The following is a 17,854-nucleotide window of genomic DNA, read 5'->3' as shown; positions in this document are numbered from 1 at the left end:
AGTAAGATTTGGTACAGTACACAAAATTCAACAACTAGTAACGTGCACTAAAGACGAATTACCTAAATTATCAACAGAAGGTGTATATCGGATTAATTGTGTATGTGGCAGATGCTATATTGGACAGACAGGGCGTAACGTTAGTGTAAGACTAAAAGAACACCAGAGAAATATTAAACTATCGCAAACACAACTGTCGGCAGTGGCAGAACATGCTTGTCAACAGGGACACTCAATTGATTTTGACAACGTTGAAGTGTTGTGTAAAACTAGTTACTACTGGCAAAGACTAATTAAAGAATCCATTGAGATTGAGAGAAACAGAAATAACTTTAATCGCTCAGACAGCTACAGGCTTAGTGCGGCCTGGAAGCGTATTATTAAATAAGATGCATTACAATTCCTTATAAGGGAAACAAGCACTAACTGATTATTAATGTAGCATAATCACAATAGAACATGATAGTAGGTTTTTACCCTTTTAACTGGTACAAAACTGACACCTTTATTCAAGGCATCATGTTTGCAATGACCACAACACAAGTAGTCAAAAAAGCAAACAAAAAGAAGCAACTCTGATAAGGATGATAATATGCACTGTCCTTGAAGTTGATTGGCCCACACCCGAGACGGCTTTCTTTAGAGCCTAGTCCCCATTGGTGTAGGGCCAGATGACACCAGAAGGCGTACAACTCAAACACAGTGCAATATCAGAGTATTGAGAGCTCGGGGTAAGCATTTACACTATGAGATCTCTTTTACCAGTGGCAAAATATGATAGTAGGTTTTTACCCTTTTAACTGGTACAAAACTGACACCTTTATTCAAGGCATCATGTTTGCAATGACCACAACACAAGTAGTCAAAAAAGCAAACAAAAAGAAGCAACTCTGATAAGGATGATAATATGCACTGTCCTTGAAGTTGATTGGCCCACACCCGAGACGGCTTTCTTTAGAGCCTAGTCCCCATTGGTGTAGGGCCAGATGACACCAGAAGGCGTACAACTCAAACACAGTGCAATATCAGAGTATTGAGAGCTCGGGGTAAGCATTTACACTATGAGATCTCTTTTACCAGTGGCAAAATATGATAGTAGGTTTTTACCCTTTTAACTGGTACAAAACTGACACCTTTATTCAAGGCATCATGTTTGCAATGACCACAACACAAGTAGTCAAAAAAGCAAGCAAAAAGAAGCAACTCTGATAAGGATGATAATATGCACTGTCCTTGAAGTTGATTGGCCCACACCCGAGACGGCTTTCTTTAGAGCCTAGTCCCCATTGGTGTAGGGCCAGATGACACCAGAAGGCGTACAACTCAAACACAGTGCAATATCAGAGTGTAAATGCTTACCCCGAGCTCTCAATACTCTGATATTGCACTGTGTTTGAGTTGTACGCCTTCTGGTGTCATCTGGCCCTACACCAATGGGGACTAGGCTCTAAAGAAAGCCGTCTCGGGTGTGGGCCAATCAACTTCAAGGACAGTGCATATTATCATCCTTATCAGAGTTGCTTTTTTTTGTTTGCTTTTTTGACTACTTGTGTTGTGGTCATTGCAAACATGATGCCTTGAATAAAGGTGTCAGTTTTGTACCAGTTAAAAGGGTAAAAACCTACTATCATATTTTGCCACTGGTAAAAGAGATCTCATAGTGTAAATGCTTACCCCGAGCTCTCAATACTCTGATATTGCACTGTGTTTGAGTTGTACGCCTTCTGGTGTCATCTGGCCCTACACCAATGGGGACTAGGCTCTAAAGAAAGCCGTCTCGGGTGTGGGCCAATCAACTTCAAGGACAGTGCATATTATCATCCTTATCAGAGTTGCTTCTTTTTGTTTGCTTTTTTGACTACTTGTGTTGTGGTCATTGCAAACATGATGCCTTGAATAAAGGTGTCAGTTTTGTACCAGTTAAAAGGGTAAAAACCTACTATCATATTTTGCCACTGGTAAAAGAGATCTCATAGTGTAAATGCTTACCCCGAGCTCTCAATACTCTGATATTGCACTGTGTTTGAGTTGTACGCCTTCTGGTGTCATCTGGCCCTACACCAATGGGGACTAGGCTCTAAAGAAAGCCGTCTCGGGTGTGGGCCAATCAACTTCAAGGACAGTGCATATTATCATCCTTATCAGAGTTGCTTCTTTTTGTTTGCTTTTTTGACTACTTGTGTTGTGGTCATTGCAAACATGATGCCTTGAATAAAGGTGTCAGTTTTGTACCAGTTAAAAGGGTAAAAACCTACTATCATATTTTGCCACTGGTAAAAGAGATCTCATAGTGTAAACACAATAGAACACATTCCAAATGATTACTAACCTACAACTCGCATCGTAACAATAGCCTTATTACTAATCAAGTATATAATTACAATAACCCCCCCCTCAAATCTTTGCACCTGATGAGTTAATGAGTTAATGATGACGTCACCCTGCTGCTGCTCTATATAAGAACGGGAGACACAGCAGAGCCTCACCATTCTGGCGAATTGCCCGATGATGCTGGATGCAATTACCAGCGAAACGTCGTACTCAAATTGTAAATGTTGTGGTTTCACGCTTCAACACACCGGTGGGCTAAAGCAGTGAACTATTTGTCTTTTGTCAACGTGACACTTTTTTTACTGATTGGCCGTGTCGGGTGGTGGAGGGTTACGACACATTTATAAATAACGCGATCTAAACCCAAAAATCGTTGATTATAAACCCAGCCTGTGACTAAATCACCGTGTGATCACGCATTGAACTTCTTTTGCACCGTACGTAGCCTACCGTGCTAATCGGAGGTTCGGGGAAGGACAACAAACACTAAACAGAAAAAAGCAGCAAGTGCTCGCACCGCACGTGGGCCTCCCCTGGGCTGACTCCATCTAACATGATAAGCCGGTTCAAGTGTGCAATCGTCGGGGCACTGCGGCATGGTAGCTGCCGGCCTTGGTTAGGCGCTGCTACTCGCTACTAACGCCACTTGCCCCGATATATTTTCTTTTATAGATTTTTTTTCTCTACACAGAACGTTGGGCGGCATAAAACAACTCGGAGAAGGCGGAGGGAGAGAACCTATCAGCACACTTACGAAGAAAAATCGCGACGATAGAACGTTGGTTATTTTTTGTAATGGGCGAGGATAGTTGCGTGTCTTTGTCACTGCGCGCTCACGTGGTCGTGGCAGGGCTTGAAGGTCTCTGACTGGATGATCCCGCACTTGCGCTGGGCCCACGCCTGCCTCAGCGGGTTGGTGCACGTGTCTCCCAACACGTACGAGTCCGCGCAGTAGTCGCGTACCTGCGGGGGGAGGGGGGAGGGGTCAGCGGCAGGGAGAGGGCGGCAGCGAGGGCGGCATCCATCAACGTCAGAATCGGCATGTTTTAGTTAATACTGCAGGAGGAATCTGATGAGCTATAAAGCTCTTGTTTTCACAGATGTCCAGTTGGGGCACGAGGTCAGAGCGTTACGACAAACAAACGTCAGATCTGGCGGTCGGCAAGACCGCCGGCGTGGACGCTGCCACCACGCGCCATCACTTCCTTCCCTCTGCCACGAACCCCACGAAATATTAGTTACGACGGATGTGAGCAGAATAATTATTGATGACAACTTGTCACGCTGCACCGCCACCGCCACGATCTTTGCTCAATTCTCGTACAAAGAGAGAGAGAAGAGGGGATGACTCAGGGGCGCGAGGAGGAACTATGGACGACCGGCACCAAATTCCCCTCAAGCTCTGCGGTCCTCTGTACATTGAGGTGTTCTCGGCCAATTGGTGAGCGTTTACTTGTGGGAGGAAACCGATTCACCCGTAGAGAAAACCCACGCGTGCGAAGGGGCAACGCTCTATCCCGTACAGAGGGAACAGGTGGAGTCCACATTCTCCTGGCGAGCCAGGGCCACGGGCGCCTCCTCAACGCACACGGGAAGGGAGTTTCATAACATTTGTGCGAGAGATCTGCCAACCCTCAATGCTGCCCCCCCCCCCCCCAGAGTGCCGGGTTACGGGACCACGGTTGCGTAGACACTGCCGCCCGGCTGCTTTACGGCGGATGGCGCAGATCCCGTGCGACAACAACGCTTGCTGGCAGACCACTGGACATCTGTGAAGCTACTGGACATCTTCGTAGTGTAGGTTTTGGGTTAGAATAATATTGGTCGCGAAAGCCGACGTGTTATACTGGACATCTGTAAGAAAGAGCTTCACAGCCCATCAGATTCCTCCAGGATAGATAAAGATTCTGATCCTGGCGATACCTGCCTGTGAAACGCAGGCACCTATATGAACGGCTTGAATGCGAAATGCACTTATTATTATTTTTATTACTCGGACGACAACGACGATGATGTTAATGCGAGAGACGGCGGCATGCGCATGTGGGTGCGGGCGGGCAGGCGGGCGGGTGGACGTTTGTGTTGTCACCTTCCAGCTGTTCCCGAACGTGGATTCTCCCTGCACGACGAATCCCTGTGGCGTGCGGAAGTCGTTTATCTGGTCGCCATCAAAGTTTCCGCACAGACCTTCAGCCTGTATGGGGTGGGGGAGGCGGGGGGGGGGAATGGACGACAATCAGAGCGAGCGACCGGCCGATCGATCGGAGTCAGCGGGCGGGACCCGGGGCTCCGTGTTTCGCGTACAACGGCGTGCCGTCTACAACCCGCGGAGGAGGTCAAACAAACGATCCCGCGGCCAGCCGCCGCTCTTCCGATTGGCATTCGTGCATGGGCGGCGCCGCTGACTTCGGATCACGGGGCCGTGACCCCAATTCCACGACACGACACGGCTGCGGGATGATCACGCGTCTCTCACTCTCTATCCATTCGAACGAATCACGTGCGTAACTTTTAATAACCAGCGCTTAATTTCAACCGGGTACAAGTGCGAAAAAACGCTGCTCCGCGAACAAATTTGGCGCGCAACGTCCATCTCCCCATGTTTCGTGCTCGTAAAATCATAGAAGCTGCTACAGTCATATCGGATTACTACGGAGAGGCGTAGCTCGTTCTCTCGCGAGCGTGCATTATGCCACGGTGGCCAGGAGATGTTAACTACCTCGCCTGGTATGCAGGAGGCCGTGGGTTCGATCCCAACCCTGGCACCTGCTGTATATTTGGAGTCTGCGTGTCTCTCTCCCTGTGGTCACGTGGCTTTTTCTCCGGATCCTCCGGTTTTTTTCGTCCGCATTTAGAAACGTGCCTTTTAGAGTATTTGGCTGTTAGAAATATCCACGTGGTAAGCCACTTCGTTGAACATTTGTGGCCAGGTTGCTTCTGAAAAAACGCTATAACATAGCTCAGTGGGCCTTACCTGGTAAAATAAACAAAAAATTTGTTATAAAAATATTGAAAACTCGACCCTGAGCCAGCCGCCAGAGCGGCGTTCCACAAAAAACATCGAGCGAGCAGCGAATCCCGAGCCCTAGGGGGTCTCCGTCCGTGTCCCATCTCAGCTGCCGTTGCTCACCATGCCCCTCCACTGGGGCTCCACGCGCAGCCTCAGGCTGGTGCCCTTGTCCCACGACAGCACGACGCCCAGCGGCGTGTCCACGAACACCCAGAGTCCCGCGTAGCGGACGCCAAAGGGGGAGCCGCGCTCCATCATGATCGGTTGCCCGCGCACCATGCGCAGGGACCAGTCCTGCACGCGCGGACACACGCACGGAGAATTCAACACCCCCCTCGCCCTCGATTGGTCGGCTGGCAAGCCGGCCCGGCGAGTTCCGTCAAGGCAGGGGTGGCGTCGCGTAGGGGTGGCATGTATGTACGTTAAAGGGCCCAAGACTGGAGGGGATTTTCACAATTCTGGCAGCCGACTGATGACGCCGGTTGCAACCATCGGCGAAACGTCCGCACCCGCCTGTTTGAATCGCGCGCGTGCGGATCGCTCAGCACCACCACCACCGCCGCCGCCACTCCCCCGTGGTGCTTTTGAAGCAGTCACAAATTGGCACTTCTGTTCACGGCTGTCAGGGCAAGTACTGTTCGCCAGCACCTGTAAAGGCCGGCGCCGCGTTCGACGGGCGTGGCGTGGCCAACACCGCTACCGGACGCCTTTGTCTCCCTAACACTGATGTTGGCACCCTGCGTAATCATCATCGGGTACTCAGTTTGTTTTGACTAAGGGACCTGGCTGGTGATGCTCGCCAGGCACGCGCCTTCATCCGGCATCGGCTCGGCAAAGGAGCACCGCGAGGTCACCGCTCTTGCTGCCCGGCGCCACCGGCCTGTGCGGCACAACCGGCGGCACAACCGGCGGCACCGGCAGCGACGTGGCCAGCATTGGAAATGGGGCCGGATCGACCCGGAAATGCGTGGTGGTGGCGGCGATCGTGGTGGTGGGAGTGAACGTTCGAACGCGTCTGCGTCGTTCCGGAAGGAAAGCGTAGTCGTGGCGGGCGGTGTGTGTGTGTGTGTTTACAGGGTAGCACAAAAGTCAGGACACGTTGGGTTCTTGTTATTAGTCTCTGCCGACCCCCTCCATCGAATGCCCAGCCCCGGTCACCGCACCTTGCCGCGCGAGTCGGTGGCACGGAAGGTGATGGCCTTGGTGCAGGTGGTTCCCATGGAGCCGCAGGGCACGTTCTCGATGGTGACGCTCCACGCGGGCGCGGCGCCGGTGGCCGCGGCGCCGACGCCGCGCGCCAGCACGTACTCGCACGAGCCCTGGAAGCGGTAGAGGCGCCCGTCGAAGGTGGTGACGTGCGAGGCGCCGTACGCGCTGCACACCGCCGCACACTCCTTCGACTCGCACTGCCACTGCTGGGAGAGGCACATGCTGTGGGGGGGGGGAGCGGGCGGGGGAAAGGGAGAGGAGAGGTTTGTTTTGTTAAAGTTCCGAGTGGAGTTGCCGCCACCATAGAGGACGAAGCCTCGCGCTCCCGCAAGGCGCCGGACCACGGGAGGGAGACGGCAACACCACATGGGGTCCCTCCCTCCCTCACCCCCTCCCTCCCTCACCTCCCTCCCTCCCTCTCTCTCTGCGTGACCAACAGCAGCAGCAGCGGAGGCAGACGTCAAACAACGGCTTTGTGCGTTTTTGCGTCGTTTTCCGTCCCCCCCCCCCCCCGTACCTCCGATTAGCAAAGTTCAACGTGCGTGTGTGTGTGCGTGCGTGCATGCGTGTGTGTGTGCGTGCGTGTGTGCGTGCGTGTGCGAGCGTCGCGTGCGTGCGTGTGTGCGTGCATGCGTGCGTGTGTGCGTGTGTGCGAGCGTCGCGTGCGTCGCCACTCTGGCGACAGAGCGGACCAGGGGTGCCGTGCCGCTCACCAGGTGTTGCAGTCGATGGACATGGTCTCGCCCTCATTATAGCTCTTCCCGCCGTGGTAGCAGGGGCAGTGCTCCGGGAGGACGCACAGCCGGTTGTAGGTGTCCCACACCGTGCCGTTCGCACACCTGCATCAGGACACGGACACGGGGGGGGGGGGGGGGGGGGTGGCGGGGGGAGGGGGAAGAGCGGTGCAGCAAGCTTCGCGTCATCTCCGGGATAAATGAATATTATGATTATGACAACAACAACAAGAACGTCGATCATTTCACAAATGGAACATTAAAGACAGAAGGCGCGGAAGTGTGGCCACGAAACCCAAACAGTGGACAGTTCATTGGCCCGCCATAGTTCTCGTGCCCGATTCCACAGGGTGCCCTTTAAACATTCTGGCCGCCCCCCGAAGGCGAGAAGCCTCCAAACGAGTCGCGCCCAGCGCGGCGCAGCCACCGACGACGACGACGTCACCAAGACCGCCCCCCTCCCCGTTAACTCCCCCCTATTTTGGTGATATCTGATTTCCCATGATATCTGATTTCCCGTGAGATCTGATTTCCCGTGAGATCTGATTTCCCGAGCAAACCAAGCGATGGCCGGTCGAGCGAGCGAGCGAGTTAGCGAGCGACCGCGTGAGCAATCAGCACCGCAGCCCGGCGACAGTCCGCGGTGAGCGAGCGACGCGACACGTGTGTGTGTGTGCGATCGTGCGTGCGTCGTGCTCACTGGCAGCCGGAGTAGCATCGCTCGACGGGGTAGACTTTGCGTGGCAGGTGCATGTTGTCGCACGTCACCACGTTGGGGTCCAGGCAGGACACGAACTCCTGGTTGGGGCCGCACGTCATGTTGGCGCTGCAGTCGTTCTCCGTGCACACCCATTGGCCCAGGTGGCACTCGCTGTGGCGGGCACGCGGCGAGAGGGAGGCAGAGGGAGGGAGAGGGAGGGAGGGTCATTGCTCTGCGTGTCATGCGTTTGTAGGCGAGTGCGCGGGTGAGCGAGCGAGTGAGTGGGTGAGCGGACAATCAAGCGGGTCATCAGTGAGTGGGTGAATGGGTGAACTGGTAAGTGAGCCTGCGAGTGTGTGAGCGGGCGAATAGGCGAAAGAATGAACATGCAAGTGAGCGAGTGTGCAAGTGAATGAGTGGGTGAACAGTCGAGCAAAATAGATGAGCGTGTGGGTGAGCATCCAAGTCAAGAGGTGAGCGAGCAGGCAGACGACCGAGTGGGTGAACGAGCGAGCGGGTGGGCAGGCGAGCGAGTAGGAAAACAAGCGTGCGAGTGATCGTGAAAGGTTTAGCGGGCGAGCGAGCGAGCGAGCAGGCAGACGGGCGCTCGCACCAGACGTTGCAGTCTTGGAAGCGCGCGTCTCCGGCGGGGAAGACCTCTCCGCGCCACACGCACGGGCACTCCTCGGGTGGCACGCAGAAGCCGCTGTAGTCCTGCACGAGCCCCGCGGGGCAGGTGCAGCCCTCCACGCACTGCTCCGTGCAGTTCGCGAGCGACGGGTCGGCCAGCGAGCCGCACGACGCCTGGCACGCCGGCGCGCACTCCGAGAACACCTTGTCCGCCGGACACGTCACCGCTGCGCGGGCGGCGGACAGGGTTAGGGGGTCAGGGGCGGAGAGTTTGGGTTAGGGTTCAGGATTAGGTTAGAGCGGTTGGGTATAGGGTTAGGGAGTTGCGGTAGGGGGTTAGGATAAGGGTAAGGGTTCGGGTAGAGGGGTAGGGTAGAGGGTTAGGGTTAGGGTAGGGGGTTAGGGTGAAGGGTTAGGATAGACAGAGTTCGAGGTGCACCATGAGGACACCTTGACCAGTGGGCATGAGACCACTGCACCGGAGCAGGGTCAGGGTTCGGGTTTGGCTTGGGGGGAACCTCAAGGGTGCAAGCCCTGCAATGGCTTCCTGATTACGAGCTCGGTGTCAGATCGCGTCGCGAGGTTCCGGGGAGAACTCGGTTAAACGTCGAGCTCTAGAGATGCGCCTTTTAGGCGGGTTTTGAATGAAGAAAACGATTGATCGTTACGGACGTGAACAGGGGACGGCGTTCCAAATGACGTGGGGGGCCGTGACGGAGAAACGGCGACAAGCAATGACGATCCTTGCTCGGGGAGTTTCGAGGAGGTTCTGCGATGCACTGCGAGGATTTCTACGATAAATTGAAGCGTTTGAGGCGCCGACAGAGAACTTAGGTACGGTGGGTTGCCGCATTTTAGGGCGCGGTAGGGAGGCAAGCGATCTTGAAGGTAGTCCAGGTCGAAATGGGCAGCCAAAGAGACTGCTTAGCCACCGTGTGGCCGGGGGGGGGGGGGGCCCTCACCGCACTCAGGGATGGAGCTCCTCCAGCTGTCGAGCAGGACGCCGGCCTTGGCGCAGAGGAAGGAGTAGGTGGAGAAGGCGTCGCACATCCGCTGGACGGGCTTCATGAGGTCGGAGCAGACTTCGACGAGGCACGACTCGTAGTGCGCCGCGTAGCTCACCGCCTCGTGACACTCTGCGCACAGGCGGAGGAGAGGGGGGGGGGGGAGGAGAGGGGAATGGGTGGGTGGCGTGAGTGAGTGATTAGGCGCGGCGAGGAGTGGGGCGGAGAGAGTGGGGGAGCAGCAGAGAAGGGAGATGGGCAGGAGACGGGGAGAAGAGGGGAGGAGAGGGGAAGAGGAAGAGAGGGGAGTAGGAGAGAGAAGGGGAGGAGAGGGGAGGAGGCGAGAGGGGACGTCCCGAGACAAGGCGAGGAGAGGGGAGAGGAGGAGGAAGGCAAAGAGGGAGAGAGTGGAGAGGAGCAAAGGCCACGTGGGAAGAGGCAGGGAGGAGAGCAAAGTGGAGAAATCACGCAACCCATTGGCAGTCATGTGACCTTTGACTGTGATCCGATTGGAAGTTGTCATCCCAATAACGCTCACGGAAAAGCAGCGATCAGACAGCGTATATATATATATTTAGCTGTTCTACAAGATGTGTGCAGCCACGAACATTCCGTTGTAACAACAAAAACCACGGTCCACTTGGCGACGATTCCCGGCCACGATCGCCCTGAAGTTTGTTCGAGCAGCATCGCCGCCGCCCTGGGCTTGCCCGCCCCACCGGCCTGCGTGCCGCTTGTACTCCCGCTGTCGGGTGGACACTTCCTCACCCTTCCCACGGTCCCGAGGTCGCACGCACGCACGCACCGGGGCCCCCGCGGCTTCCCGGATCGCCGGCCACCACTTACTAGTGAACGGCGCCAGCAGAATCTTGCCGCACTGGGAGTGCGCGTAGGCGCGGCTCTGGGAGTTGAGGTCGCACGGGTGGCTGTACGGCTCGATGCCGACGTTGGCGCACGACGCCAGCGCCTTCCAGCGGTTGCCGAAGTTCACCGAGTTGCTCTCGATGTCGCCTGCGCGCGCGGAGGGAGAGACGCGACGCCGTGAGCGGGCGAGTGTGTGCGCCGCCGACAAGCTCGGAGAGCACGCGTGTAACCTTTGAGACTTTTTTTGGGTTTCGTACGGCTGCTGATGCAGAGCAACGATAACGACAATTTCACATTCAGGTGGTTAAGCCCAGATAACCGCGTCAGCAGGAGCAGCGGAGTAGCGTATCGTCATCGCTGCGATGTTTCCTTCGAATTTGTGGATCGGGGCATTGGATCGTTTCCACCAGGGGTGGGGAACGTCCGGCCTGCGGGCCTTATCATTTGGTCTGGCCCTACCAAGGCAACCGCAGGCGGGACTCGAAATTCAACAAATCTAGGAGCAAACCTGGAAAAGCAGTTGCGAGTAGCAACATCGTCAACACCAGCTAACATCACACGCCTCGCCAAAGAGAAGCAGTTCCAGCCATCGCATTAGGGGTGAGTTAATTAAATGTTTGACCAAATATAACAGGCTAATTTTTAAGTTGATAATTTTGTATGGCCCGCGAATGATGTTATAAGTATCCAAATGGCCCTTGGCAGAGAAAAGGTTCCCCACCCCTCGTTTACACGTTGCACGGCCTCTGTTCTGAATAATCACAGGGTGTCCGCATCCGCTGATACCATGGTTGGTGCAGTGGATGTGGCTAGATGTTAACTACCTCGCCTGGTCTACAGGAGATCGTGGGTTCGATCCCGACCCTGACGACGCCTGCTGTATATTTGGAGTTTGCGTGTCTCTCTCTCCCCGTGGTCGCGTGGATTTCTCTCCGGGTCCTCCAGTTTTTCCCTCCACATTTAGAATCAATGTCACGCGTTTAGAGTATTTGGCTGCTATAAATCTCCACGCGATGATACAGCCACTTCGTCCGGCTATCATTTGTGATGGCCAGGCGGAGCTACACAGCTCAGCGGGCACCTTACCTGGTCAAATAAAAATAGTTTCTAATTTCGTTTTGGTTTGAGCGATCCCCGTTTTGTCTACGCCCCTCCCCCCCCCACACACACACGCGGCCGATCTCGGACACCTTCGGGGGTGAGGAAGTCGTCCATCTGCACGCGGTTGAACGTTCCGCACAGGCCGAGGACGCGTCCCATCATGACGCTGGGCGCGGTGATGTAGAGGGTGGAGCGGCCGTCCCACAGCATGAACACGCCGTTGTCGAGGGTCACCTGGGATATACGCCGCGCACAGAGGGGGGTGGGGGAGAGATGTACGTATGTACATCGGACTTCTTTCGCGCCGTACGTTAGCAACAGCGCTTATCGGGCGAGCGGGGCGAGCGGGCGGGCGAGCGGGGCACACCTTCTGGAACTGCTGCGTGACCGACTCCACGTAGATGGAGCCGCTGCGGAAGGGCAGATAGTTGGGGTAGTCGGCGGCCGTGATGATGAGGTCCTGTGTGAGCGTCACCGTCTTATCTCCCGCCGTCACGTGCACCGCATTCAGCCGCTTGGCTCCCGAGCTGGGGCGGCAACGGGTTAGAGTCTCGGTCATCATCGCCGCCATGGCCACCACCACCGCGATGGTCGTCATTATTATCGCAGCGCGAGAGTCCTTGCCGAGTCTGGAGATGCTATCTATAGGGGACCTTCTTTGCCGGTATCAAAGTGTGAAAAATAAGAAGAGGTTTTTACCCCTTTATGACTATAAAACAGGAGTTGTGCTAAGACGTCCAAACGCCCAGTAAGATGCCTTTTGCAAGGGAATCGAGCCTGCATTAGCCGCACGTACTTGTGGCAAAAACATGCAAACGAGCACGCTCCGAAAATAATAATAATATAGATGCGTTGTCTTTGAAACTGATTGATCAACACTGCCCGTGGTGGACACTGCCCGTGGTTGACACGGGTCATGATGAACACTGGTCATGGTTGACTCTACCCACGGTGGACACTCGTAGCATTTTCCACCCCTAGTGGTCCCGACCAGTAGAAGTACGCACGCACACACAAACACACACACACACGCACGCACGTTGAACTTCTTCCGCACCGTACGCAGTCCCCCGTGCTCACCTGCACTGGTAGTACTCCACGTCGATGTTGAAGGCCAGGTCGTCGGGCGCCAGGTTCCTCACGGCCGTGTACGTGCAGTCGCCGAAGAAGTCGTACGTGCGCCCGTCGAACGTCAGGTAGTGGCCTCCGCCGGTCACCGAGCAGACAGCTGCGTGGGCGGAGGAGGCGGCGGAGGAGGTGGTGGAGGTGGTAATGGAGGAGGTGGCGGAGGTGGGAGGAGGTGCAGGAGGTGGGAGGAGGTGGGGGTGGGAGGAGGAGGTGGGAGGAGGTGCAGGAGGTGGGAGGAAGTGGGAGGAGGTGAGGGTTTAAGGAGGTGGAAGGAGGAGGTGGGAGGAGGAAGTGGAGGAGGCAGGAGGAGGAAGTGGAGGAGGTGGGAGGAGATGGAGGAGCTGCTTAGCTTGTGCGAGATCCGACACCATCGGGGAACACTCAAGGGGAGTTTCTAATTGACGCTGACGTAGTCGCGAGTTAAAATCCCCCCCCCCCCCTGGTGCCTGGCGCGCTCCTACGAATTACGATGAACACTCATAGTAGTAGTAGCCATCATAGTAGTAGAAGTAGTCATCGAAGAAGCACTCGAAATAGTCATAGTAGTAGTCGTAGTAGAGTAGTCGTAGGCTTTCGCGACCAATGTTATTCGTAATATGTGGGTTAGATCGCGTAAATACAAATGTGTCCGTTATCACACCGGTAGCTGATTGGCACGTTTTGTTCACGTGACAAACCTTCACTCATTGGCTGCGTCGGGTGGTGGCGGGTGAAGGACACATTTACATTAACGCTCTCTAACCAACAACAAAATACTTGATTACGGACGATGTGTTCAGATTAATCACTCTCCACTCACCGTCGCAGATGTTTTGGGTGCAGTGCCAAATTCCGTACATGCACACGCTGCGGGGACACACGCACACGCACACACACGAACACACACACGCACACACACGAACGAACGCACACGAACCCAAGTTAGTGCATATTTCTCCGGCTCCAACTTCGCACATTAGTTTGCCGTTGTTCTTGTCTTACATAGATCAAGGGCTGTAGGCCACACGTGCACATAGCCTGGCGCACGCGCCGTGTTGACATCGCCTAATGGCGCTTGTTGTTGATGGTTTACGCTCCGTGACTAGATCAGCAAGGTGGAGTGGGGGGAGGTGGGGAACTCACCACTCGTTGCAGTCCTGCGTGACGCGTGAGCCGGGCTGGTACTCGGTGCGCATGAGCAGGCAGGGGCAGGACTCGCGCACCACGCAGGCGCCGTCGTACAGGAAGGTGCCGTTGGGGCAGTGGCAGCCGTCCACGCAGTGGTCGTCCTCGCAGTCGTACACCGTGTCGAAGCAGGTCCGCGGGCACGCCGAGCCGCACATGTCGTACACCATGTCGGCCGGGCACACCATGGCTGGACATGGGGGGGGGGGCGAGGGTGGGAGAGGTTCGCGCATGAGGACACGGGCGGTGGCGGCAGGCTCGTGGTCTCGCCTGGCCGGACCTCCAGTGTAAATAGATATTCTGATTTTGATGATTCTCACGGCCTGGCGGTTGGGTGGTTTGTTGGAGGAGGTGGGGGGGGTCACGATTGCTGTGGTTGTCGGAGACACTGAGCCAGCACCGCTAGGAGCCTGGGTTTAAGCCCTGAGACTGGCCGTCTCTCTCTCTCAGGAAGTTCATAGAGGCCATGTTGGAGGCAGTGAGCAATCGTGGCCGAGACCGTGAGATATAATCTCTTGGACTCGGTTGTGTTCCACCTCTGTCCAGGGGGGGTTCACGATGCCCGTGTGGGCCACCACTGCTGAGACGCTGGGTTTAAAACTCTGAAAACCGGGCATCTCTCAAGTCTTTGTTTGCCGGGGCTCATGGTGACCGCGTCGTAGCAGCGGGGCGCGACAAATACGACCGAGGCTCCTCGTTTCAAAACTCTGGTTCTCAGAAGAGGCTCACAAATAGCCGCGTCCGAGACGCCGAAACCGTAACCGCTGAGCACCCGGCTCCGGATCACAAGAACGGCGAGGAGCGCAGAGCGGGGCAACTTAAGGGACAGTGTACGGGACAGCGAGTGGGACAGCGAGTGGGACACCATATGGGACAGCGTACGGGGCAGCGAGTGGGACAGCGAGCGGGACACCATATGGGACACTGTATGGGACACCGCACGGGACAGCGTGTGGGACAGCGTGCGGGTCACCGTACAGGACAGCGTACGGGACAGCGAGCGGGTAAGGCGAGGACGGTGCGGGGAAGGTGGGGGGTAATCCGAGAGGCGCCGATCGGCACTCACGGCATCGATCGGTCGCCCTCCAGTCGATGTAGACGCCGAAGCGCGTGCACTCCTGGAAGTAGGCAGCCATGGAGGCGCAGGCGCACGGCTGGTTGCCGGAGCACGCGCACACGTCGTCCAGACACGCGTCGTAGTACGGGATCGAGTCCACCACCTGGGCCACGCACGTGGACACACGCACGGATGAACACACTTGGGAATGGATCGTTTTTTTTACTTTTTTTACTTTACTGGGACCAGCGTCATTAGCTTAGAGCCAACATGAGACTGGGGCCAGTGGCATAATACCAAGAGGAACGCAAGACGCTGACGAGAATCGGACGGGGACCAGTGTTAGCCTGTAAGCAGCGTGAAGACTGAGACCAACGTGAAGCTTGGACCGCAGTCAGACTGAGACTGCCATAATAATGCAACGACCGGGACTAGTGCTGGACTGGGATCAGTTTTACACAGGAACCAGCTTTAGCCTAGAACCAGCATAAGAGTTGGGGATCAATGTTAGGCCGTGGCCGCGTGGATTTTTTACTCCGGGTCCTCCCCCTCCGCATTTCGAATCAACGTCGCACGTTTAGAGTATTTGGCTGCTGAAAATGTTCACGTGATGATGACGATGAGCCACTGAAAAAGAAGCCAATAGCTCAGTGGAGCTTCACCTGCCAAAATGAAAAAATAGTTTAATTTGTATATTCTTTTCGTGATTCACTTGCCTTTCCTGTACTTTGCACTCCTATCGCGCTTGTGTCCTGTTTATTGTCGTGACGTTTGGACCCCGTGCCCTTGACTGGCAAAAATAGAGCTTCGTAGCTCATCGGATTCCTCCGGCAGTCTGAATAAATATTCTGATTCCGTTCCGCATCGGGCTCTTACTGGACCGGACCGGGGCAGCGGGGGGCAGCATGGGGGCAGCGGGGTAGGAGGGGGCAGGGTAGGCCCCGCGCCGTCTCACCTCCTGGCAGGGCGTGTTGAGCAGGTAGAGGCAGTGATTGACAGCGCTCCTCGCCAACTCGGCCGACTGGACGCTCAGTCCCGTGTTGCAGGAGCTGAAGCCGCAGTAGTTGGTCTCACGCCCGGCCATGCACACCTCTGCACGCGCAGACGACACGGGCACGACACGGAGATGACACGGAGATGACACGGAGACACCAGAGGTCCCTCCCGTCAAGGCCAGAGCGGCGCGCGTGCGGACGACGATGACAACGACGATGATGACGACGATGACGACGCGGAAGAGGTGGGGGGGGAGGAGGAGCGCGAGATCTGAGCGGACGTCAAGCGGTGGTACAGGACGGTCGCAAGGCGCGATGACGGGCAGGCAGCCACGGGGAGACATCGCAAGGAGTTACCGGTGAATAAAACAGTTATCGGTGTATGAAACTGAGTTGTCGGTGAATGAAACTGAGTTATCCGTAAAGGAAACTGAGTTACAGGTGAAGTAAACAGAGTTATCGGTGAATGAAACAGAGTTATCGGTGAATGAAACTGAGTTATTGGTGAATGAGACTGAGTTATCGGTGAATTAAACTGAGTTATCGGTGAAGGAAACTGAGTTATCGGTGAAGGAAACTGAGTTATCGGTGAATGAGACGGAGTGAAGGAAACGACCTAAGAAGAAAGCGACGAGGGGAAAAGGAGTGGGTAGGGGCGGTGGGGGGCCACCGCGCGGAGTGAGGTGGGGGGCAGGCCTCACCGCCCACGAAGGGCTCGATCCACGCGTTGGCGAAGGTGATGACGGACTGCAGCGTGAGGCCATGGCGCGTCGAGAAGTCGTCGGCCTGGTCGCGGTCGAACTTGCCGCAGAGGCCGCACGTCTTGCCGTACATTTCCTCGCCGACCTGCGCTCACGGACCCAGCGCAGCGGCAGCGGCGGCAAGGCGAAACTTTTGAGATCCTGCGCCCTCTGTGTACGCGTGTGCGTCGACCTTCTTTCGCCACCGAACGTAGCCGACCGTGCCCGTCGGAAGTGAAGGGAGAAGGTGCGGGGGACGACACCGCCGTGCGGAAAGGCGGCGGTTCGATTCCATCTCCCGGAGCGGCAGTTGTGACAATGGGCGGGTGGGGGGGGGGGCGGTGGGGGAGCAGGGGGGGCGGGGTGGGGGACTACGACCCAGTTTCTCAGTTTTTTTTACCCGCGGTAATAACCACACAGAGCTGCCCGCGTGGCCGACGGTGAGAACAATGAGGAAAGGTGATGACGATGGCAACGACGACGATAAAATTGATGACATGACAATGACGGACTGTGACGAGTTTCGGCCTAGGACCAGCGTTAGCCTGGAAGACTGAGACCAACGTGAAACTTGGATTGCCATAATAATGGAACGACCATTAGACCGGGACTAGTGGTGGACATTTTTATACATGAACCAGCTTTAGCCTGGAACCAACATAAGAGTGGGGACCCACGTTAATCCGTGTTCGCGTGGATTATTTCTCTCCGGGTTCTCCGGTTTTTCCCTCCGCATTTAGAATCAACGTCGCGCGTTTCGAGTATATGGCTCCTGCTATAAATTTCCACGCGATAAGCCACTTCGTTGAGCTGTCATTTGTGGCCGGGTCGCTTCTGAAAAAAAGAAGCCAATAGCTCGGTCGGCTTCATGGCCAACGATGAGAACAATGACGACGATGGCGATGACGATGATATTGATGATATTGATGATATTGATGATGACCGCGACAATGGCCACGACACAACGACGATCACGACGACGATGGCGGCGCCGCCGACGATGGGCGGCTACCTTGAGGTAGATCGCCTCCGAGCCGTCCCACTTGAGGTCGAAGCCCAGGGAGGAGCGCACCATGATGTAGCTGCTGGACTGCTGGAACACGAACCCGTAGATGGTGGAGGGCAGCGCCACCACCTCGCCGTTGGACATCACCGAGGGGACGCCGTTGGGCTGGCGCCGGAGCTCG

General features: G+C 55.8%; 1 protein-coding gene across 1 annotated transcript in view; it reads right to left on the bottom strand.

Annotated features, from left to right (window-relative positions):
- LOC144736290 (uncharacterized) overlaps positions 1-6,277 on the bottom strand; it is a 62,040-nt gene extending 55,763 nt beyond the window's left edge. Inside the window, exons 1-4 of the mRNA XM_078618939.1 lie at positions 6,185-6,277; positions 5,462-5,635; positions 4,421-4,525; positions 3,169-3,294 (exon numbers count right to left, since the gene is read on the bottom strand). Coding sequence (XP_078475065.1) covers positions 3,169-3,294; positions 4,421-4,525; positions 5,462-5,635; positions 6,185-6,277 — 498 coding nt within the window. The remainder of the gene's footprint in view (positions 1-3,168; positions 3,295-4,420; positions 4,526-5,461; positions 5,636-6,184) is intronic.
- Positions 6,278-17,854: the final 11,577 nt, after the last annotated feature.

The sequence above is a fragment of the Lampetra planeri genome, chromosome 60, assembly GCF_965212315.1.
Source record: "Lampetra planeri chromosome 60, kcLamPlan1.2.h2, whole genome shotgun sequence".
NCBI classification, from domain to species: Eukaryota; Metazoa; Chordata; class Hyperoartia; order Petromyzontiformes; family Petromyzontidae; genus Lampetra; species Lampetra planeri.
The sequence above is the reverse complement of the archived record's forward strand: the minus strand, read 5'-3'. Positions and strand labels throughout refer to the sequence as shown.